This window comes from Bufo gargarizans, chromosome 7 (assembly GCF_014858855.1).
Source record: "Bufo gargarizans isolate SCDJY-AF-19 chromosome 7, ASM1485885v1, whole genome shotgun sequence".
NCBI classification, from domain to species: Eukaryota; Metazoa; Chordata; class Amphibia; order Anura; family Bufonidae; genus Bufo; species Bufo gargarizans.
In genome coordinates, this window is record NC_058086.1 from 76,100,277 (window position 1) to 76,124,950 (window position 24,674).

A 24,674-nucleotide genomic window follows, 5' to 3' on the forward strand; every position below is an offset into this window, starting at 1 on the left:
CATCTGCTTCTTATTCTGGAACCTTGTCGGGTTCCGAAAGGGCCGTTTATATTGCCTGAACTGTGCAAAGGTTTCCTGGGGAAACTTCTTATCTGCCGCTTTCTCAAGTAAAGAGTCAAGTTCTGACCCGAAAAGAAACTGGCCATCACAGGGAATGCTGCAAAGCCTTAGCTTGGATGGCAAATCTCCCCCTTTCCAATTCTTAAGCCACAAAGCACGTCGCGCAGAATTGGAAAGGGATGCGGTTCTTGCTTCCAGCCTCACCGAGTCCACCGCGGCATCTGCAATAAAATCTGCGGCTTTCTGGAAGGTCGGTATAGAAGCTAATAACTGCTCCCTAGGGCATTTTTCCCTAATCTGCCCCTCTAGCCTCTCCAACCACAGTGACATCGACCTTGCAACAACAGTGGCAGCTATACTAGGCCTGAAAGCAGCCGCGGAAGACTCCCACGCATTAAGGGAAGAGTCAATTTTATCTAAGGGGTCCTTTAAGAATCCCATGTCTTCAAAGGGCAGTGAGGATTTTTTTTTTTTTAAATTTTGGAAATTGCTACATCCAGTTTCGGGGCCTTGTCCCAAGATGTAGACGCTTCTTCCTCAAATGGATACTTCCATTTAAAAGGTCTTAGAAATTAACGGCTTTTTATCCGTTTTTTTTCCATTCCTTTTCCATCACCGCTGAAATAGACCTATGGACAGGGAAACACCTACGCTTTCTTTCCCCAAGTCCCTCAAACTCAAAATCCTCTACCGATCTATCCTCTCTGGTATCCTCCAACTCCAAGGTAGATCGGATAACTTAATTTGTCCGTATCTTCCGCTGGAAATAGGAACTTTCCTTCTCTTATATTATCCTCAGAAGAAAGGGAATCAGTCCTCATTCCCGGAGAGAGAATCGCTATCCTCCGATTCCACGTCGGACTCCTGCCTCACTGTTCTTCTCTTCCTACTTCTCAGGGAATTTTTAACTTCAGACATGATAGACTTAAGGTCTTTCAAAAGACTTGGAGTCTCCTCAGCCACCGTCTTCTCAATGCACTGCTGACAGAGCTTTTTAGTGGAAGACGACAACGGGCACTTGCAGAAAGGGTATTCTTTGTTCTTTTTCTTTGCCGCCACCTTCTTAGGAACCATCTAAGAAAAAAGGAACATACCCAAATCTGAGGAACAGTCTAGACCTCTCTAAGGACCGAGAATAGGACTCACAATACCAGTGGCAGGATCTCCACATCCACACTTTCAGACCTCCTCTCTTCGTCCATAGTGAGGGCAAAAACCTGCACCGATACAAACCATGCCCAAGTTACATACTGCCACCAAGTATTCCTCTCACCTGAGAGATACACAGCTCCTGCAGACCCACCACGCCAAAATAGTACAGGAACCCCTCTGGTCCACTTACTGGCCTCTGAACTCGATACCGGCGTCCAGAACACTCTGGCTCCTCATACCTGCCTGGAGCCGGTTTAAAATTGCCGGGATGCCGAACTTCCGGTCACCTGACCGGAAGCGCACGGCCGTGGAACGCATGGCACTTCCGGTCTTAGACGCAGTGACTACATCCGGTGGTGTCCCGGCTAGTCTGCAGAACCACCAAGGCCTTCTGGCCCTCTTCCAGCCGCTGGTGCTGTCCTCCTCGCCTGAGGGACCGGCACCTTCTACCCTGTGATCCGGAACTTCGTTCCCGCGCCTGCGGGGAAACAATTGGGCAGGTACCATATGCTGCCCCAACCCTCCGGCTTCTACCGGGACTTCCAGGTCAGGACGACACTGCAGGCTCCCGTACCAGGACAGGAAACCTCACTGAGGTGAGAGAGCGGCTTCACCTTTTTATGCTGCAGGTTTCCTGTCCTGGGGCGGAGCCATCTCTAAAGGTGCCATCGTGGGGGAGGGGAAAAAAAGTCACACGTTTTTATGAAAAAAGTTGCATGTTCTATTAAAAAGTCTCATAAGATAAGCATGGGCCTCACTGGAGTAAAATTGCAACTTTTTAAATAGTCCCAATAGTAAATCTGTCTAGAGATTTACATAAGAAAACTCGCCCACTTTCAGAAAACTGGCGAGCATAGTGCAGAGCAGAAAAAAAAAAGTTGCAAATTTGTGCGCAGTTTAAGCTCCATTATTCTGACATGAGCTAATGATAAATCTGGCCCATAATGTTTTCCATCAGACCCAAATAAATGAAACCTGTTTCATCACTAAAATGAACTCTGGACCACTTCTGTCCACACAACATGCTCATCAGCAAAGGAGAGTCTACCCTTTTGATTCTTTCTGCTAATGGAGTTTGGATAGTGCAGAGTGGGCTTTCAGTCCAAATGCTCTTAAAACGTTGACACTGTATGACGACAGATACTTACCCTGTTCAGTGCTGAACTGGCAAGAAATTCCAGCTGCAGTGCTGAAACGATTACCCATGGAGATTCTCTGCATTATCCTGTCCTCTTGCATTTGTCTTTCAAGGGCAACCAGCCTTCTTGGGGGACTTGAATGAGTTTGCGATTGTTGTAAAGATGCAATATTCTAGAAATCACAGACTAAGGCCTCATGCACACGGCTGTTTGGGTCCGCATCTGAGCCACCGTTTTGGTGGCTCGGATGTGGACTCATTTACTTCAATGGGGTCCCAAAACATGTGGACAGCACCCAGTGCTCTGTCCGCATCCATTGCTCTGTTCCCCGGCCACGCGCAATAAATAAAATATCCTAGTCCTGTCCGTGCTTTGCGGACAAGAATAGGCATTTATATTGACACCCACCCGTTCCGTCAAATGCACACGGGCAGCTTAAGTTTTTTGCGGATCAATGGTTTAAGGACCGCAAGAAATGGCACGGTCGTGTGCATGAGGCCTATGAATGACCAACTTCTCTTGCTATGGCTGATAGGGTTACCCCTTTAGCCTTCATCTGGACAACCTGCTTATTTTTACCAGAAATTGGGAAAAATGTGCACAATTTCCAAGTTTCAATTTCTCCACTTCCACAATACATGGTAATACCTCCAAAAATTGTTACTTTAAATTCCCCATATGTCTACTTCATGTTTGGATCATTTGGGGAATGACATTTTATTTTTTGGTGACGTTACAAGGCTTAGAAGTTTAGAAGTAAATCTTGAAATTTTTTGAAAGGACCAGTTCAGGACTGAAGTCCCTTTGTGAGGCTTACATAACAGAAACCACCCAAAATGACCCCATTCTAGAAACTACACCCCTCAAGGTATTCAAAACGGATTTTACAAAAGGTAGTTAACCCTTTAGGTGATCCACAAGAGTTAAATGGCAAATGGAGATAAAAATTTCAGAATTTCGATTGAGGCAAATTTTCCATTTTAATCCATTTTTTTCCAGTAACAAAGCAAGGGTTAACAGCCAAACAAAATGATATATTTATTGCCCCGATTCTGTAGTTTACGACCACATATGGGCGTCACATGGCCTATTCTAGGTTGGGCTTACAGCCTTCTCTCCCACTGCCTGAGTGATCTCACTATGGAGGTATGTGGGAGCTTGGCTGCAAGTAGCATCTTCGCACCTCTCAGACAGTTGTTCACACCCCGTAGGTAGCTTAGTGGTAGGAACCCATGCCACGCTGAGATACCTTGACAGTGCTGCAAAAAAGAGGAGGTTTGTGAAACTCACCTGTAAAATCTTTTTCTTGACTTTTCCATTGGGGGACACAGACCATGGTTATAGCTTAGAGGTATTAGTAGGAGGGACACTATGCAAATACAAAAGAGCGACTGACCAAATCCCCTGAACCGTGCGAGACTGGAGAATGCCGCGCCAACCCAGGAGGCTGGCATCGGTGGTGACAATTGTCCAGGAAAGCAGGAGAAAGGATCTCCCAGACCTCAGGATCACCAGGGACAGCCACCAAGGGAGAGCTGCCCAAACCCACTGAGACAAGCGGATGCGATCGTCTAGACCCCGAGAGGTCCTGTCCCAGAGGTAAAGGATCTCCTGTTGCAACAAGCGAATGTTAAACTGGGCATATGGAATGGCCTCGAAAGAGGCAACCAGAAAACCCAGGACCCGCATGCAGTCCCATATGGAGAGGAACTGGGAGCGCAGCAGATGCGACACTGCCCCCTGGATCTGGGAGGACTTGGAGACTGTCAGGAACACTCTGGCGGATGAGGTATCCAAAACCATCCCCAGGAAGGAGAGCCTCTGGGATGGGAGGAGATAGGACTTTGGGAAATTGATTATCCAGCCGAACTGCTCCAGCGAGGGTTCTTTTATCAGGCTATCGTCCAGATAGGGCAGTAAACGAATGCCCCTGGTACGAAGAAGCACCCCGATCGGTGCCAGGATCTTGGTAAAGACCCGAGGGGCGGTTGCTAACCCGAAAGGAAGGGCAAGAAACTGATAGTGATGACCACCAATGGCGAATCGCAGAAAATAGTTGGTGAGATTCCATGATCGGAACATGCAGATAGGTGTCCTGGATGTCCACGGACACAAGGAACTCCCCTGGAAGAGGAGAAGCAATAACGGAGCGGAGGGATTCCATTCGAAACCTCCGCACCCGTAGAGACTTGTTGAGCAGTTTTAGGTCCAGGATCGGACGCGCCGACCCCTCCTTCTTTGGGACCACGTTTTAATAGAAACCTGTGCCCTGTTCCTCCGGGGGAACGGGGGTAACAACCCCCCGGTCCAGAAGGGAGGAAACTGCCATTAAAAGGTCCGAGGCTCTAGTCTGATCCCCCGAATGCAAGAAGGGAAAAACGTTCCGGCGGTCTGGAAGCGAACTCTATCTTGTAACCAGACGTTACAATCTCCAGAGCTGTCCTGAACCTAAGCCCTCCAAACCTGCTGATAAAAGACCAGGTGGCCCCCCCACCACGAGGGGTGGGGGCGCCCCTTCATGCGGCAGACTGTTTGGGAGCCACAGGACGGGCTGACACTGCCCTCGGGCGCCAGGAAGGCTGGGGCTTAAAGGAGGGCTTTCAGACATCTGACTCACCCGAGTACAGTGCTCTGGATGGAGGGCAGCAGCAGGTGACCCAGGGGCTAGAACAGAACAGGGAGAATTGAGGCAGCCGGACAACATCGCGGGCACTCCACGGGGGACCAGGAAGGCGCTATGCTGACCTGTGTCCCCATCTGGAGAGAGAAAAAAAAAAGGGGGGGGGGGGGGGACAGTTCCTCCTACTAATACCTCTAAGCTATACCCATGGTCTGTGTCCCACCGAGAAAGGGCTCCGATGTGTTCCTGACTAATACATTGGCTAAAGTCTCTAAATCAGCTTGAGGTATTGGCCAGTGTTGTCAGTTGCATATCATTGTCGTGCACCTTTAGCATGATGTATTTTTATATCTGCATCCACACATTATCCCATCTTGTGTAAGATGCCATTGTGGTACATGTGGTCCACTGCAGACATCCTCCATTGTATGCATTTTTGCTGGGAATTGCCGTTAGCAACAGATCACATGCAGATGAATTGCTCCCCTGGTTATAAACACACTACAGTGTTCAGGGTTTTTGAGCATTTCCTCCCATGGCTGCTTTATTTCAGATCCTTATCCATTCAGAATGCATTGGGGCTGGACTGATCCATTTTGGGCCGCTTGCGAGAGCAGGGCTCCAGATGGTGACCAAATGGTCGACAATACGACTTAGAATTTACAAATAGCGACAAGACCTGCCACCACAGCTCTGCAGTTGAATACAGCGGCGGACACAGGAGATTAGTTCTCTGCCCCGCCACAGATGTTCTTCTCAGCAGCGCAGTGGAGAAGGAGTCTCACCCTCCCCCTTTGCCGCTGCCAGTAAGAAGAGAGATTTCTATCTACACACACACAAAATAGTTTTATTTAGTTTGATAGGAATATGGCTTAAAATGAGTTTCAGCTGTCAGGAAAGAATACATCCAGGGATAAGAACATCATGAGGGGACTCAGTGTTACACTCTGCAACTAGGCTGAAAATGAACACCAAGATAAACTGCTGAAAATTGATAGAGAAATAGAAAAAGTGATTTTAGCTTACAATGAATGTTCAAATCTTTAAAAAAAAAAATAAGAGCCCCAAAAAGGTGTTCATAACCTTCATGATACTATTTTAAAACACTTCTAAGCCTATAACAGAACTAGGTTAGTGAAGTGTTCGTTTATAACTGTTCTATATAGTCTACAACATACCTTGCATCATGCTACGATAGGCAGTGTCAGTGATGGCATATATATGTGGAGGCATTTCATGTCTCTTCTTTCCTTTGTACATATCAACAATTTCTTCAGAATAAATTGGTAGGTTCTTGTATGGGTTGATTACCACACAAAACAAACCAGAATAAGTCTGCAAATAAAAATAAAAACTGTCACAATAAAAAAAAAGAAAAAAAAAAAAAAAAAAAGAAGTGTGATCAAGACTGCCCACATTAGCCTTTGATTTTCTTTCCTGTTCCTCCGATGGAATAGAAATAAGTAAACTCAGGCCTATTGCACACGGCCATTCAGCCATTCCATGCATTGGGACCACAATTTGAGGTCCCCAATGCACAGGGTCCAGCCATGTGGCTGCCGCAACAGATCCATTCAACTTGAACTTGTTCTAGATTTTATTTTTTGTGGTGGAGACGGATCATGGACACATTCAATTTTTACTTTTTGCGGTGTGGAGGCCAGACAAACACCATGGAAGCACTCCGTAGTGCTTCTGTGCCTCTGTTCTGCACCACATTTCCAGATCGCTGACCCATTCAAGTGAATAGGTCTGCATCCGCGATGCAGGGCACATGGCTGATGCCTGCATATTGCAGACCTGCTATTTGCGGGCCACGGCCGTGTGCATGAGTCTATTCCTACAATTTTTTTTAGTTTTTAAGTTCAGTGGGAATGTCAAACAAACAACTGAAACCTGATGGAGCCGACACATGCTGATGCAAATTAGCACAAGTGAAGCTCAAGAGAACAAACTAATTGAGAGCAAAATGGATGTTTTCCTTCCATTTTTCAGTTCCTCTGAAACAAATATGGAAAACAGGGCTGATTTTAACTGTGCCTATAGGATGTCAAAACATCCTGTTAAATATCTATCCACTACTATGCGATATCCCAAAGAAAGTTGGCAACAGCATAAAGGAACCAAATCAGATGCAGTAATCAGGTTTTTATTTTGTTTTTTTACAAACAAGAAATTTAAGCTAGCATAAAAAAGGGAATGTTCCAACAGAAATCTACCAATTGTTGCCCACTAAGCCTAACAGGAAGGCAATCTGTTCTGCAAGCTCACTTTTCACCACAGGCAGGATTACAATGAAAGATAACACCTGTGCGCTGTTGGCATCTTGCTTGGGATGTTTTGATGAAGATCAATAGTAAATTAAAATGCACATAATGAAGCGTTTGGTTTACTGTAATGATGCATCTATGCAACATTGTTTTACAACCAGAAAATAAATTTACAGTTCTTACATATATTAAGCCAGAGTAGTATCGCTCCTTCAGATTGTGCAGGACAGATGCTTCATTCAGACAGGTCAACTCAGCCATATCTTCAACTTTGGAGAATTTAGGTGGGTTCATCTTTTGTACATCATCTTTATTGACCTTTACTTTTTTGCCATTCTCTGCTAACTCAACAATGACATCATCCCCAACCTCGTCCTTCAGACTTGCTGCTTCAAAACCATGTTTTTCTGAGGGTACCCATACTTGCTTTTTTGCAGACCAGTCTGCCTGAGCTAAGGGATTGTTGATTAAATTGCGATCCACATATAGGTATTTGTCTGCATCATTTTGTGCCATGATCCTTCAGTAAAGCGGACCTGCATTAAAAAAAAAAAAAAAAAAAAAACACATTAAGAAGTCATAAGTTCTGGCAATCGTGCCATTGTCCTGTAAAAATGATCAAATAAAGACATTATCAGTACAGAAAGTATGTCAGGAAAATTGTGTAACTGTTCATTAACCCCTGAAGGACCAGGTTAATTTTCAAATTCAGGACCAGGCCAGTTTTTGCAAATCTGACCAGTGTCACTATGCGGTGATAACTTTAAAACTCTGACTTATCCAGGCCATTCTGAGACTGTTTTTATCACATATTGTACTTTATGACACTGGTAAAATGGAGTAAAAATGTATTAAAAAAAGTACCACATTTGCCAAAAACTTGGAAACATTTGCAAATTTCCAAGTTTCAATTTCTCTACTTCTACAATACATAATAATACCTAAATAAAATAATTACTTTATATTTCCCATATGTCTTCATGTTTGGATCATTTTGGGAATGACATTTTATTTTTGGGGGATGTTACAAGGCTTAGAAGTAAATCTTGAAATTTCTCCGAAATTTTCAAAAAACAACTTTAAAGGACCAGTTCAGGTCTGAAGTCACTTTGTGAAACTTACATTATAGAAACCACCCAATAATGACCCCATTCTAGAAACTACACCCCTCAAGGTATTCAAAACTGATTTTACAAATGTTGTTAACCCTTTAGGTGTTCCACAAGAATTCATGGAAAATAGAGATACAATTTCTAAATTTCACTTTTGGCAGATTTTCCATTTTAATATTTTTTCCAATTACAAAGCAAGGGTTAACAGCCAAACAAAACTCATTTATGGCCCTGATTCTGCAGTTTACAGAAACACCCCATATGTGGTCGTAAACTGCTGTACAGGCACACGGCAGGGCGCAGAAGGAAAGGAATGCCATACGGTTTTTGGAAGGCAGATTTTGCTAGACTGTTTTTTTGGGACACTATGTCCCATTTGAAGCCCCCTGATGCACCCCTAGAGTAGAAACCAGGGCTGTGGAGTCAGTAGATAAATGCTCTGACTCCTCCGTTTTTGGTACTCCCGACTCAGACTCCTGTATTTAATATGCAAATGTATTTTATACATGCCTTTAAGGAAAGAAAGGCAAAATACATGTCATTACCTGCCTTCTCCTTTGTGTGCTGATCTTCTGCTGAAGATGGGGCATTTATTGTAAAACGTGATTTCCCTAGTAGAATCCCATAGTCATGTTCAAGGCTACTTTCACACTAGCGTTCGGGTATCCACTTGTGAGCTCCGTTTGAAGGGGCTCACAAGCGGCCCCGAACGCATCCGTCCAGCACTAATGCATTCTGAGTGGACGCAGATCCGCTCAGAATGCATCAGTCTGGCAGCGTTCAGCCTCCGCTCTGCTCAGCAGGCGGACACCTGAACGCTGCTTGCAGCTTTCGGGTGTCCGCCTGGCCGTGCGGATCCGTCCAGACTTACAATGTAAGTCAATGGGGACGGATCAGTTTGAAGATAACAATATGGCTCAATCTTCAAACGGATCCGTCCCCCATTGACTTTCAATGTAAAGTCTGGACGGATCCGTTCAGGCTACTTTCACACTTAGAATTTTTTTTTTATTTTTTTTAATATATATATATATATATATATATATATATATATATATATATATATATATATATATATATATATATATATATATATATATATATATATATAAATAATGCAGACTGATCCGTTCTGAACGGAGCCACCGTCTGCATTATATGAGCGGCTCCGTCTCAGACGGATCCGCTCTGAACGCAAGAGTGAAAGTAGCCTAAAAGTTTAAAGAGGACCTTTCACTAGAATAAAAAAAAATATATAAAACTATACAGACATTGAGAGCAGCACCCAGGGATCTCCCTGGCGCCACTCTGCATGTCTGTATAGTTTAGATTTTTTATTCTAATGAAAGGTCCTCTTTAAGCTAACAATCTGAGTTTACAAGTTTTTATAGTCTTAACTGAATGACAGCAGTTTTTCAAATGGTTTACAGCTTCAGTCTTGAACTATTGACTATGCATTCCCTTCACTTATACAAGTGTCTCTAGTCCTGCAAAAAACATTTACTTAATCAGTTATCAGTGAGAGGCTAGGTTAACCATGGGCGTTGCGTTCCCTGTAACAGCGGAACATAACACAACGGAAAGTATAAGTATTGCCGCTCCTTAACTGTGCATTGCGTGCCATATAGTGAAGCATATGAAAAGAATGCTTCTTCACGGTCACTTAACGTTTTCGTTTTGCGGTAATGTGACGCACTGCATGCATTGGCCTTTAGTCTTACAGTAGAGAAGTACCATATTTTTTGCCCTATAAGATGCACTCTTCTTCTCCCCCCCCCCCCTCAAAAAAAGTCAGGGGGAAATAGTGCGTCTTATGGGGCAAATGCTGGAGCATCTGTTTCTGTAATGGCAGCGGGGCCCGATGCAGTCACTATTCTACACCGGGCCCCGCTCACTGTAGTATATGGTAATCATATGTTACTTGTGGGTATTGTTAACCACTTCAACCCCGCTAGCTGAAATCCCTTAATAACCAGGCCACTTTTTACACTTCTGCACTACACTACTTTCACCGTTTATCGCTCGGTCATGCAACTTACCACCCAAATGAATTTTACCTCCTTTTCTTCTCACTAATAGAGCTTTTGGTGGTATTTCATTGCTGCTGACATTTTAACTTTTTTGGTTATTAATCAAAATTTTTTTTTTTTTGCAAAAAAAAAAAATTAAAAGACATTTTTCACTTTCAGCTGTAAAATTTTGCAAAAAAACATCCATATATAAATTTTTCACTAAATTTATTGTTCTACATGTCTTTAATAAAAAAAAATGTTCGGGCAAAAAAAAAAAATGCTTTGGGTAAAAGTTATAGCGTTTACAAACTATGGTACAAAAATGTGAATTTCCGCTTTTTAAAGCAGCTCTGACTTTCTGAGCACCTGTCATGTTTCCTGAGGTTCTACAATGCCCAGACAGTAGAAAAACCCCACAAATGACCCCATTTCAGAAAGTAGACACCCTAAGGTCTTCGCTGATGAGCATAGTGAGTTCATAGAACTTTATTTTTTGTCACAAGTTAGCGGAAAATTATATATTTTTCTTCTTACAAAGTCTCATATTCCACTAAGGCTACTTTCACACTTGCGTTCGGGGCTCCGCTTGCGAGTTCCGTTCAAAGGCTCTCACAAGCGGCCCCGAACGGATCCGTACTGCCCCAATGCATTCTGAATGGATAAGGATCCACTCAGAATGCATCAGTCTGGCAGCGTTTGGCCTCCGTTCCGCTCAGCAGGCGGACACCCGAACGCAGCTTGCAGCGTTTTGGTGTCCGCCTGGCCGTGCGGAGGCGTACGGATCCGTTCATAGTTACAATGGAAGTCAATGGGGACGGATCCGTCTGTCCTGGCTCCGCTTTGACACGGATCCGTTCATGTTTCTGCGCATGCCCAGTAACTTCCTGTCCCTCCCCCTCATCTGTCCCTCCCCCTCATCGTCGGCCATTTTGGATAATCGACTTGGTGAGACTGGTAAGTGTATGAAGTTTTGTCTCTCTCTCGGGGGCTGCTGGCACTTGGGAAGGGGTGTGTGTCTGGAACAATGGGAGCCGCTGGCACTGGTGGTGGGGGGGTTTGCGGCTGGCTGGCACTGCGCGGTTTGCGGCTGGCTGGCACTGCGCGGTTTGCGGCTGGCTGGCGGTGGGGGGGTTTGCGGCTGGCTGGCACTGCGCGGTTTGCGGCTGGCTGGCACTGCGCGGTTTGCGGCTGGCTGGCACTGCGCGGTTTGCGGCTGGCTGGCACTGCGCGGTTTGCGGCTGGCTGGCACTGCGCGGTTTGCGGCTGGCTGGCACTGCGCGGTTTGCGGCTGGCTGGCACTGCGCGGTTTGCGGCTGGCTGGCACTGCGCGGTTTGCGGCTGGCTGGCACTGCGCGGTTTGCGGCTGGCTGGCACTGCGCGGTTTGCGGCTGGCTGGCACTGCGCGGTTTGCGGCTGGCTGGCACTGCGCGGTTTGCGGCTGGCTGGCACTGCGCGGTTTGCGGCTGGCTGGCACTGCGCGGTTTGCGGCTGGCTGGCACTGCGCGGTTTGCGGCTGGCTGGCACTGCGCGGTTTGCGGCTGGCTGGCACTGCGCGGTTTGCGGCTGGCTGGCACTGCGCGGTTTGCGGCTGGCTGGCACTGCGCGGTTTGCGGCTGGCTGGCACTGCGCGGTTTGCGGCTGGCTGGCACTGCGCGGTTTGCGGCTGGCTGGCACTGCGCGGTTTGCGGCTGGCTGGCACTGCGCGGTTTGCGGCTGGCTGGCACTGCGCGGTTTGCGGCTGGCTGGCACTGCGCGGTTTGCGGCTGGCTGGCACTGCGCGGTTTGCGGCTGGCTGGCACTGCGCGGTTTGCGGCTGGCTGGCACTGCGCGGTTTGCGGCTGGCTGGCACTGCGCGGTTTGCGGCTGGCTGGCACTGCGCGGTTTGCGGCTGGCTGGCACTGCGCGGTTTGCGGCTGGCTGGCACTGCGCGGTTTGCGGCTGGCTGGCACTGCGCGGTTTGCGGCTGGCTGGCACTGCGCGGTTTGCGGCTGGCTGGCACTGCGCGGTTTGCGGCTGGCTGGCACTGCGCGGTTTGCGGCTGGCTGGCACTGCGCGGTTTGCGGCTGGCTGGCACTGCGCGGTTTGCGGCTGGCTGGCACTGCGCGGTTTGCGGCTGGCTGGCACTGCGCGGTTTGCGGCTGGCTGGCACTGCGCGGTTTGCGGCTGGCTGGCACTGCGCGGTTTGCGGCTGGCTGGCACTGCGCGGTTTGCGGCTGGCTGGCACTGCGCGGTTTGCGGCTGGCTGGCACTGCGCGGTTTGCGGCTGGCTGGCACTGCGCGGTTTGCGGCTGGCTGGCACTGCGCGGTTTGCGGCTGGCTGGCACTGCGCGGTTTGCGGCTGGCTGGCACTGCGCGGTTTGCGGCTGGCTGGCACTGCGCGGTTTGCGGCTGGCTGGCACTGCGCGGTTTGCGGCTGGCTGGCACTGCGCGGTTTGCGGCTGGCTGGCACTGCGCGGTTTGCGGCTGGCTGGCACTGCGCGGTTTGCGGCTGGCTGGCACTGCGCGGTTTGCGGCTGGCTGGCACTGCGCGGTTTGCGGCTGGCTGGCACTGCGCGGTTTGCGGCTGGCTGGCACTGCGCGGTTTGCGGCTGGCTGGCACTGCAGGGTTTTTTGTGGCTGGAACTGTGTCTGCTGCTGGCACTGCGGGGGTGTTTGTGACTGGAACTGTGGGGGCTGCTGGCATTGGGGGGGCCGAGGGCACTGTGGGAGAGTTGTTTGGAACTGGGGGCCTGATGTCATTGTGGGGGGCTGCTGTCTCTCGGGGTGTTTATGGCTTCTGTCGGATTAATTTTTTTAATCATTTTATTATTAGGGTCGTTCCAAAAAAAGAAAAAAAAAAAATAAGAAAAAAAGACATCTGCGGTGGGGAAGCCCATATCTATATTTTAAAAAGTAAGTATAAAAAAAAAAAAATAAGTGTTGATATATGAGGAAATAGTGCTCTACAAGTTCCTTTAACGTTATCTGCATTTTGTCTGGTATTCTGTTGCGTACAGATGTCATCAAAGACATTGATAGACTGGTGTAACCCACCCAGAAGGCGCCGCCGTATCCAGTGGCCCGTAAGTATAAAATCAACACTTGGACTTTTTACTGTTTGATTCGTTGCATTAATCAGTATGTGCTCTTATTATAGATTTCTTCATCATCTTCTGCGGAGGGCTCTCCCGAAGTGGCTGCCGGGGCCAGCTCACCTGCTGCATCGCCAGCATCCAGGGGAGGTGGACCAAGCCCGGACCGGGGCTGTTTTTCTTAAAAATTGGTTTAAGTACAGTCTTCTAAATTTATTTATTTTTGATTTGTATTAGCAATCTGCACCTAGAGCCGCCAGCGAGGATCCCCCAGTCGCCTCCAGAGTCCGCGGGAATGATCGTGGCGGTCGTAGACGTGTAAGTATTGAATTTAGTAGTTTTAATTAGCATTTTGCATTAGGATTTACATTAAATTTTGTATTTCCTTTTTTTCAGGGTTCCCTAGGCTCCACCAGGGAGGATGAGGAGTTCGGGGTTCCGAGCATCGATAACCTGCTCCTCATCCGACTGGTGGAGGCGCGTCCAGCGTTATGGGACCACGCCGACCGCCACCACGCCGATTATTGCCATACCCAGCGGCTCTGGAGGGACATCTCTGCAGAAGTTTTAGAGACCTGGGGGGGGGATCTAGATGCGGCGGCTCAGGAGAAATATGGTAAGTAAAACAATATGCATTTTAATAAATTAAAATATTGTTGTTTTCCTTTCATCATGCTGATTTTAGTTTTTATTGTTTTTTTCCATAGTCAAACTGGTTATAACGCGTTGGCGATCTATCCGGGACCGCTTCAGGAGGGATTACAACAAGGAGGGTCAGGCCCCGAGTGGCTCCGGAGGAACCTCAGGGGCCACATACATCCATACGGCGGCCCTGGGGTTCCTACGAAAGGCTATGGCACCAAAAAGGTAAATATTTATAACAACTGTTTAAAAAATAAATTGTAAAGGGGCTGTCCGAGACAGTGGAGCGTTTGGCTCCCCTGTTTTGGACAGCCCCCCACAGTCAGATGGACAACTGTTCTCTCATCTGAGTGTAAGGGGCTTTCTGAGACAGCAGAGAGTTTGGCTCCCCTGTTTTGGCCAGCCCCCTATGCTATACGGTAGACATAGCATAGAACATGGATGTTTTATTTAAAGAACAATTCCTAACTTTCCTTTTTTTTTTCTACAGAAGTGCCAGCAGCACTCAGGAGCCTGACCAACCTCCTGAGGCGGAACCAGTACAGATCGCCAGCGCCAGCCCTCCTGTCCCTGATGCATCGGCTCAGGATAATCCGGGTCCCCTACCGGGTCCCTCCGCTCAACAGAGGCTCTTAGGTTTCCGTCAAAATTTGAGAGCCCTGGTGAGCGGGCAGAGATCTGGTAGGCCAAGTCGAGCCGATTATGCGAACCTTGTAGAGGTAGTTTCCAACGCTCTAGAAGGTTTTGCCCGACATCAAATGGAGTTTGGTGCTGACTTGATTCGCCGCTGGGAAGGGGTGGAGTCGGCGTATCAACACAGCCCAAACTACCATTATGGGCTAAACATGATCGGTTTGATGGACTCAATGACGCCCGAGCAGTTACATCAGTTAAAATCATGGTAGAGAACGGGTCATGGGAAATCATGCACCGCCCCCAACCCCCACCCCACACCTACCCCCCCCCCCATCCCACAGCAGTGGCCAGTACCGCCAACCTTTCCCTTCTCTTCCCCCCCCCCCCGAGCATGTGTTTCCTTCTTTTTCTTCTCCTGCCCCTTTTCCTCCTACTTCTTTTCAAACTCCCTCCACCTCTACACATGCTCGGGTCCCCTCCCCCTCCTCCTCCTCCTCCTCCGACCCTTCCTTTCTCCACACCCCTCAATTACGCCCTGCATCCTTTCCTATGGCCCGTAGTTTAACCTCAGTGGCTCGCCAGGACAGGGGGGCTACCATTGCCAGCCCCAGCGCATCGAGTCCACGAGAGTCCACCTCCCCTCAAAGTTATGAACAGTTGTAAAAAAATAAATAAAAATAAAAAATAAAAAAAATAGTTTAGAATTTAATTATTTATTGACAGAAAAAAAAAAAAAAAAAAAATTACTTTACTGCACTGTGTCTGTCTTTTTATTGTCCTGTACAGGGAACATTGGCACTCTAGCTGTGTTGAAATAAAAACTACCCTAGTCTCACTACTGTGCGTTTATTACAACACCCTTGGTAGTTTTTATATCAAAACAGCATTAGTGCCAATGTCGTAAGATCCATTAAAACCTGACCATCAATAATGAGCTAAATTTTGGCTCTTTATTGATTGTAGAACCTATGATTGGCACATGAACAAGCAAATGCTTGTTCATTGTTCAATCTTGTGCCCTTTCATATGAGCCCTTGTGGTAGTCACGGTCTGTCAGCATCATCAGGAATTCATAAATTGTGATTTTAACGTTTAATGATTTCCTGATGACGCTAATATAACTAGTGTGATTACCACAAGGGACATGCAAGGGACATAGTTTTTAAAGGGGTATTCACATAGACAATGGGGGGATTTCACTTGAATATGCCCCCATTGTCTGATAGGTGTGGGTAACATTGGTAGGACCCGCACCTATATTGAGAACGGAGCGGGGAGCACAGTTGCTGTAGGACACATTTCCCATGGTATGTCCACCGCCAAACGCTAATCCCCGCCTCAACTATAGAAATGGATGAAGGGTGGCAGCGCAGTGCGACCTCATCTACTTTCTTAGCTTCGTTCTCAATATATGTGAGGGTACCAGCCGTGGGACCCGCGCCTATAAGACAATGTAGGTATATCCTTAAAGTGGTATGCCCCCATTGTATGAGATGAGAAAACCCCTTTAAGGCCTCTTGCACACGACTGTATGCCACAAGAGACATATGGTCCGTGAGCGGGCCATATGTCCCATAGTGGCATTGATCGTGCACACGAGAGTACACAGCATCATAGTATACAATCATCCTGTGCAAGTTGAGCTGCCCGCGGGGATATAGTCTTGCACTAATAGATGATCATATGAGTGCAGGACAATAGCCCAATTTGCAGCACAACATGGTCAGCATCATGATGCTCTGTACTCCTGTACGTACTATCAATGACGATCAGGGACATATGGCCCGCTAACGAACACTATACATCTTTAAGTGCATGTAGTCGTGTACAAGAGTCTGAAAGGTGTGGTCCATTATCAAAGTCAGACCAGCTTTGGAACTTCAACAAGATAGCCATGGAGAAATATAGGAGCATTACAACCCTATAGATCTCAATACATGAAGATGGAACCTAGAGATGCTTTTCCTTTCAAAACGGATCCGCTAAACGGATGACAAAACGGAAACCAACGTGACAGACGGATCCGTACAAACGGATCCGTCTGAATTGCTTCCGTTTGGCTCTGTTTAGTCAGTTTATTGACTGATCCGTTTGAAATGCCCTTCAAGCGGATCCGTGAAACGCTAGTGAGAAAGTAGCCTAACTTGTGACAAAAAATAAAAACTTCCATGAACTCACTATGCCCATCACAAAATACCTTGGGGTGTCTTCTTTCCAAAATGGGGTCACTTGTGGGGTAGTTATACTGCCCTGGCAATTTAGGGGCCCTAATGCGTGCAAAGTAGTTTGCAATCAAAATCTGTAAAAAATGGCCGGTGAAATCCTAAAGGTGCTCTTTGGAATGTGTGCCCCTTTGCCCACCTAGGCGGCAAAAAAGTGTCACACATCAGGTATCACTGTAATCAGAAGTTGGGGAATGTGTTTTGGGGTGTCATTTTACATATACCCATGCTGGGTGAGAGAAATATCTTGGCAAAAGACAACATTCCCCATTTTGTTTTATACAAAGTTGGCATTTGACCAAGATATTTATCTCACCCGGAAATTGATTTTTTTTTTGTATTTTCTCACAAAGTCTCCCTTTCCGCTAACTTGGGACAACAATTCCAATCTTTCATGGACTCTATGCCCCTCACGGAATACCTTGGGGTGTCTTCTTTCCGAAATGGGGTCACATGTGGGGTATTTATACTGCCCTGGCATTTTAGGGGCCCTAAAGCGTGAGAAGAAGTCTGGAATATAAATGTCTAAAAAAATGTTACGCATTTGGATTCCGTGAGGGGTATGGCGAGATTTTATTTTTTGACATAAGTTAGTGGAATATGAGACTTAAGAAAAAAAAAAAAAAAAAAAAAAAAAAAACACTATTTCCGCTAACTTGGGCCAAAAAAAGTCTGAATGGAGCCTTACAGGGGGTGATCAATGACAGGGGGTGATCAGGGTGATCACCCCCCTGTCAATGATCACCCCCCCTGTAAGGCTCCATTCAGACATCCGCATGTGTTTTGCGGATCCGATCCATGTATCCATGGATCCGTAAAAATCATGCGGACGTCTGAATGGAGCCTTACAGGGGGGTTATCAATGACAGGGGGGTGATCAGGGAGTGTATATGGGTGATCACCCGCCTGTCATTGATCACCCCCCTGTCATGCTCCATTCAGACGTCCGTATGCGTTTTGCGGATCCGATCCATGTATCCGTAAAAATCATACGGACATCTGAATGGAGCCTTACAGGGGGGTGATCAATGACAGGGAAGTGATCAGGGAATCTATATGGGTGATCACCCGCCTGTCATTGATCATCCTCCTCCCTCCCCCCCCCCCAGATCTGCGTTAGGCGGTCCGGAGGCAGTCAAAGTACTCCAATCATCTTAAAATCTAGTGCTGTACTACTTCTTGGCAGTCAGGAGGCCGGGCGCTGCGTAGCTCACCAAGTCACGCGCCTGCTCTGCCCACTTTAATGAGTGAAGCAGGCGCGTGACAGTGAGCTATGCTGCGAGCACCCTCCTGACTGCCAAAAAGTGGGGGGGGGAGAGATCTGTGGATCACACAAGATAAGACGCCCCCCATAACCGTGCCATCCACAGACCACCATTAGTTCAAAAGCACACCTTTTGGTGCAAAATATATATTTCTTCAAGAACCTAGGTGTGTCTTATGGGCAGGTGCGTCTTATAGGGCGAACAATACAGTAATTAATTATACCTTTTTGTGAATTGGGACATTTAAACTTGTTTTTTATTCCAATTTAAATTTAGTAGGAGTCGGAATCTGTTCATTTTTTGCCGACTGCAGGTACCCTAAATTGCCTCCGACTCCTCAACTCAGACTCCACAGCCCTGGTAGTAATTTCCAAAAAGTGACCCCATTTTAGAAACTACAGGATAGGGTGGAAGTTTTGTTGGTACTAGTTTAGGGTACATATTTTTGGTTGCTTTATATTACACTTTTTGTGAGGCAAGGTAACAAGAAATAGCTTTTTTGGCACTTTTTTTGTCATTTACAACATTCATCTGACAGGTTAGATCATGTGGTATTTTTATAGAGCAGGTTGTCACAGCGATAACTAATATGTATACAATTTTATTTATTTATGTTTTACACAATGATTTCATTTTTGGAGAAAAAAAAAAATCCTGTTTTAGTGTCTCCATATTCTGAGAGCCATAGTTTTTTCAGTTTTTGGGTTATTATCTTAGGTAGGGTCTCTTTTTCTGCAGGATGAGATGACTGATTGCTAGGGGTGCACCGAAATTTTGGCAGCTGAAAATATCGGCCGAAAATGCACCTAATCTGTTTCTGCCGATAGTTGTACATATCGGCCGGAAATAGCGGGGAGGGACTGGGAGGAGGAGCTGGGGGCCGGTGCGTTCACTGTGCTCCGGCCCCCAGCTCCAGTAGTTATAAAATGTGTGCAATTAATAAGCATTCTATTCATGAGGCCCCCTCTGCAGTAGAACAGCCACATCCTACTCACAGGGCTGTGCTGGCCGGCCGGGCAGACGAGCGGCAGCGTCACGACTGACGTCACATGCCTGCGCCGCCTCCTTCATTCAGAAAGTAGGCCGGGCACATGACGTCAGTTACTACAGAGGGGGCCTCATGAATAGAATCCTTATTAATTGTACACATTTTATAACTACTGGAGCTGGGGGCCGGAGAACAGTGAACGCACCGGCCCCCAGCTCCCCCTCCCAGTCCCTCCCCGCTATTTTCTATTAATTGTACACATTTTATAATAACTAGTCTGTACTGGAGCGGCAATGGGGGGGGGGGTTCTGTGGATGGCACTGTTATGGGGTGGGGGGGGTCTGTGGATGGCACTGTTATGGGGTGGGTGGGTAATATGATTTATTAAATTCATGAAAAAGAATTAATAAAATCATTAAAAAAAAAGTATTTTAAAAGTATTTGGGCAAAAAGGCAGTTTCGGTTTCGGTCAAGGGGTATCCTGAATTTTCGGACCAGAATTTTCATTTCGGTGCACCCCTATTGCCACTATTTTGGAGTGCATATGATTTATTTATTTTTTATCACTTGCCATTACACTTTTTGTGATGTAAAGGTGACCAAAAATGGTTTATTTAGCACAGTTTAAATTTTTACGGTGTTCACCTGAGGGGTTAGGTCATATGATTTTTATAGAGCCGGGACACAGCGATACATAAATAAAAAGTATACATATTGGGTAAGTTTTACACAACAGCTTTTTTAAACCAAGCCATAGCCTTATTTTTTGGCAGATTGTCTCAGGTAGGGGCTCTTTTTTGCAGGATGAGGTGACTGATAGATTGGTACTATTTCTGTGGGCGTACGCCTTTTTGATCGCTTGCTGTTGTACTTTTTGTGATGCAAGGTGACAGAAAAATTGTTTATTTAGCACAGTTTATTTTTTACGGTGTTCATCTGAAGGGATAGGTCATGTGATGTTTATAGAGCTGGCCGATACGGACGCAACGATACCCAATATGTCTATGTCTTTTCCCTATTTTCTTTATTTTTTTGTCCCACTATGGGACAGGGTGTGATCCTTGTTTCAATACAGCACAATACATTTGTATTGTGCTGTATTGAACCATTAGTGTCTTACACTGTAAGATGCTAACAGTGGCCTAGGCCTCTTAGGTTTCCATACATGACAGGCCCCAAGCCTTGGAATGGCCAGGGGCTGCCATGGCAACCATCGAGTCCCCGCCACAGCAGCGCGGGGACTCGATGCATGAGGTGAGTGAGCGCAAACCTCCCATATGCCGCTGACCGTGGCATATAAGGGGTTAATCCACAAGCAGTCATGAGTAAGGGCTAAGATTGCATTGTGCCCGAAACATGTAGACTCTGCTTTCTGTACCTGGATTTCATACTGAATTTTCAATAAAGAAGCCTTGGATTACCACAAGTACAAGCTGGACAAAATCTCTTTTCCTCTATACTTCCGTATTTCTCCTGATTCGGGTGAAGGAGCTGTTCCGTGCTATACCAGTGGAATCCCTGGCAGGTGAGAGCTGCTCAATACTTCTGTTTTCTACAAGCATTGTGTTATCACCAATGCTGGTGGATGCAGCAGGGATCCAGCTGTCAGTAACCGCCGAATCTCTGCTGTTGATCGGGGGACCGACTGCAGGACAAGAGCGCTCTTCCTCAAGCACTAAGTTCCGGCAATTGAGGACGAGCATTCTCGTCCTGGGTCGTCAAGGGGTTAAGAAACACATTTGCAGATATGAGAACACCGCTTAGTAAAGAACTTACAAAAACACTATATAGAGTCAGTTAACCACTTCAGCCCCGCTAGGTGAAACCCCCTTCATGACCAGAGCACTTTTTACACTTCGGCACTACACTCCTTTCACCGTTTATCGCTCGGTCATGCAACTTACCACCCAAATGAATTTTACCTCCTTTTCTTCTCACTAATGGAGCTTTCATTTGGTGGTATTTTATTGCTGCTGACTTTTTTACCTTTTTTGTTATTAATCAAAATGTAACGATTATTTTGCAAAAAAAATGACATTTTTCACTTTCAGCTGTAAAATTTTGCAAAAAAAACGACATCCATATATACATTTTTCCCCAAATTTATTGTTCTACATGTCTTTGATTTAAAAAAAAAAATGTTTGGGCAAAAAAAAAAAAAAAAATGGTTTGGGTAAAAGTTATAGCATTTACAAACTATGGTACAAAAATGTGAATTTCCGCTTTTTGAAACAGCTCTGACTTTCTGAGCACCTGTCATGATTCCTGAGGTTCTACAATGCCCAAACAGTAGAAAACCCCCACAAATGACCCCATTTCGGAAAGTAGACACCCTAAGGTATTCGCTGATGGGCATAGTGAGTTCATAGAACTTTATTTTTTGTCACAAGTTAGCAGAAAATGATGATGATTTTATTTTCTTACAAAGTCTCATATTCCACTAACTTGCGACAAAAAATAAAAAAAATTCTAGGAACTCGCCGTGCCCCTCACAGAATACCTTGGGGTGTCTTCTTTCCAAAATGGGGTCACTTGTGGGGTAGTTATACTGCCCTGGCAATTTAGGGGCCCAAATGTGTGAGAAGAACCTTGCAATCAAAATGTGTAAAAAATGACCGGTGAAATCCAAAAGGTGCACTTTGGAATATGTGCCCCTTTGCCCACCATGGCAGCAAAAAAGTGTCACATCTGGTATCACCGTACTCAGGAGAAGTTGGGGAATGTGTTTTGGGGTGTCATTTTACATATACCCATGCTGGGTGAGAAAAATATCTTGGTCAAATGCCAACTTTGTATAAAAAAAAAAAAAAAGGGAAAAGTTGTCTTTTGCCAAGATATTTCTCTCATCCAGCATGGGTATATGTAAAATGATACCCCAAAACACATTCCCCAACTTCTCCTGAGTACGGCGATACCAGATGTGTCACACTTTTTTGCTGCCAAGGTGGGCAAAGGGGCACATATTCCAAAGGGCACCTTTCAGATTTTGCAGGCCATTTTTTACACATTTTGATTGCAAGGTACTTCTTACACATTTGGGCCCCTAAATTGCCAGGGCAGTATAACTACGCCACAAGTGACCCCATTTTGGAAAGAAGACACCCCAAGGTATTCCGTGAGGGGCATGGTGAGTTTCTAGAATTTTTTATTTTTTGTCGCAAGTTAGTGGAATATGAGACTTAAGGAAAAAAGAAAAAAAAAAAAAAAAAAGAAAAAATCATTTTGCGCCAACTTGTGACAAAAAATAAAAAATTCTAGGAACTCGCCGTGCCCCTCACGGAATACCTTGGGGTGTCTTCTTTCCAAAATGGGGTCACTTGTGGCGTAGTTATACTGCCCTGGCAATTTAGGGGCCCAAATGTGTAAGAAGTACCTTGCAATCAAAATGTGTAAAAAATGGCCTGCGAAATCCGAAAGGTGCACTTTGGAATATGTGCCCCTTTGCCCACCTTGGCTGCAAAAAAGTGTCACATGTGGTATCGCCGTACTCAGGAGAAGTTGGGCAATGTGTTTTGGGGGGTCATTTTACATATACCCATGCTGGGTGAGAGAAATATCTTGGCAAAAGACAACTTTTCCCATTTTTTTATACAAAGTTGGCCTTTGACCAAGATATTTCTCTCACCCAGCATGGGTATATGTAAAATGACACCCCAAAACACATTCCCCAACTTCTCCTGAGTACGGCGATACCACATGTGTGACACTTTTTTGCAGCCTAGATGCGCAAAGGGGCCCAAATTCCTTTTAGGAGGGCATTTTTAGACATTTGGATCCCAGACTTCTTCTCACACTTTCGGGCCCCTAAAAAGCCAGGGCAGTATAAATACCCCACATGTGACCCCACTTTGGAAAGAAGACACCCCAAGGTATTCAATGAGGGGCATGGCGAGTTCCTAGAATTTTTTTTTTTGCATACGTTTTTTGTTTTTTTCTCACAAAGTCTCACTTTCCGCTAACTTAGGACAAAAATTTCAATCTTTCATGGACTCAATATGCCCCTCACGGAATACCTTGGGGTGTCTTCTTTCCAAAATGGGGTCACATGTGGGGCATTTATACTGCCCTGGCTTTTTAGGGGCCCTAAAGCATGAGAAGAAGTCTGGAATATAAATGTCTAAAAATGTTTACGCATTTGGATTCCGTGAGGGGTATGGTGCGTCCATGTGAGATTTTATTTTTTGACACAAGTTAGTGGAATATGAGACTTCGTAAGAAAAAAAAATAATAATAATTCCGCTAACTTGTGCCAAAAAAAATGTCTGAATGGAGCCTTACAGGGGGGTGATCAATGACAGGGGGGTGATCAGGGAGTCTATATGGGTGATCACCCGCCTGTCATTGATCACCCCCTGTAAGGCTCCATTCAGACGTCCGTATGCTTTTTGCGGATCCGATCCATGTATCCGTAAAAATCATACGGACGTCTGAACGGAGCCTGACAGGGGGGTGATCAGGGAGTTTATATGGGGTGATCATGGGTTTATAAGGGGTTAATAAGTGACGGGGTGGGGGGGGGGGGGGTGTAGTGTGGTGTTTGGTGCGACTGTACTGAGCTACCCGAGTCCTCTGGTGGTCGATCCTAACAGAAGGGACCACCAGAGGACCAGGTAGGAGGTATATTAGACGCTGTTATGAAAACAGCGTCTAATATACCTGTTTGGGGTTAAAAAATTCGGATCTCCAGCCTGCCAGCGAGCGATCGCCGCTGGCAGGCTGGACATCCACTCGCTTACCTTCCGTTCCTGTGAGCGCACGCGCCTGTGTGCGCGCGTTCACAGGAAATCCCGGCCCTCGCGAGATGACGCGTATATGCGTCGTCGTGCGCAGGGCTGCCGCCTCTGGGCCGCACATCTGCGTTAGGCGGTCCGGAGGTGGTTAAAAGAGTCGAACACTGACTTTGTAGGATAGCTGCTTTACATCTGGTGGCATTAGAGGCAGAGCTTGTTAAGAGCCCTTTGGCATCCCTTTCTTCCCAGAATTCCAGAGGAACATATATGGCCCACAAGTCTCCTCACGCTGACCAAGGAGCTATATTTATGGAGCTCTAAACTATTTCAAGACCTGACCATGCTTCTGAAGCCTCAAAAGAGACGAGCCATATTAACTTAAGATTCCATACCACTTAAATCTCCCCTCTGTCAACACCAGTCACCACCTGAGGATCTGCAGTTCCCCTCAGACTCTTCAAAATTTCCTTTGGTTTTCCCAGATAAATGTTTACTACCCATCAGCTCAAAATTGGTTTCAGACCACAAGGCAGACTGTATGGATTGGGTACGCTTTTGTGCTCAAGGCCGAATACACACGGCCGTGAGCAGTATTACTGTACCGGCAGCAGGGAGCGCACGGTGTCATAGCAACCAATGAAGTCGTGCGCTCCTGCTCTCAGGAATCCAGCCCGTGGTTCCACGGACTGCTCACAGCCGTGAAAAATGGCCGTGTGCATTTGGCCTAACTCTTAGGAGAGGTCCTAGCAGATAGT

General features: G+C 46.3%; 1 protein-coding gene across 2 annotated transcripts in view; it reads right to left on the reverse strand.

Annotated features, from left to right (window-relative positions):
* Positions 1 to 24,674, reverse strand: part of MYH9 (myosin heavy chain 9) — a 304,187-nt gene that overhangs the window by 240,276 nt on the left and 39,237 nt on the right. For both annotated transcript variants that reach the window (XM_044302210.1, XM_044302209.1), the window contains 2 exons: positions 7,425 to 7,777; positions 6,150 to 6,306 (listed from right to left, as the gene is read on the reverse strand). In XM_044302210.1, coding sequence (XP_044158145.1) covers positions 6,150 to 6,306; positions 7,425 to 7,757 — 490 coding nt within the window. In that variant the 5' untranslated portion in view covers positions 7,758 to 7,777. The remainder of the gene's footprint in view (positions 1 to 6,149; positions 6,307 to 7,424; positions 7,778 to 24,674) is intronic.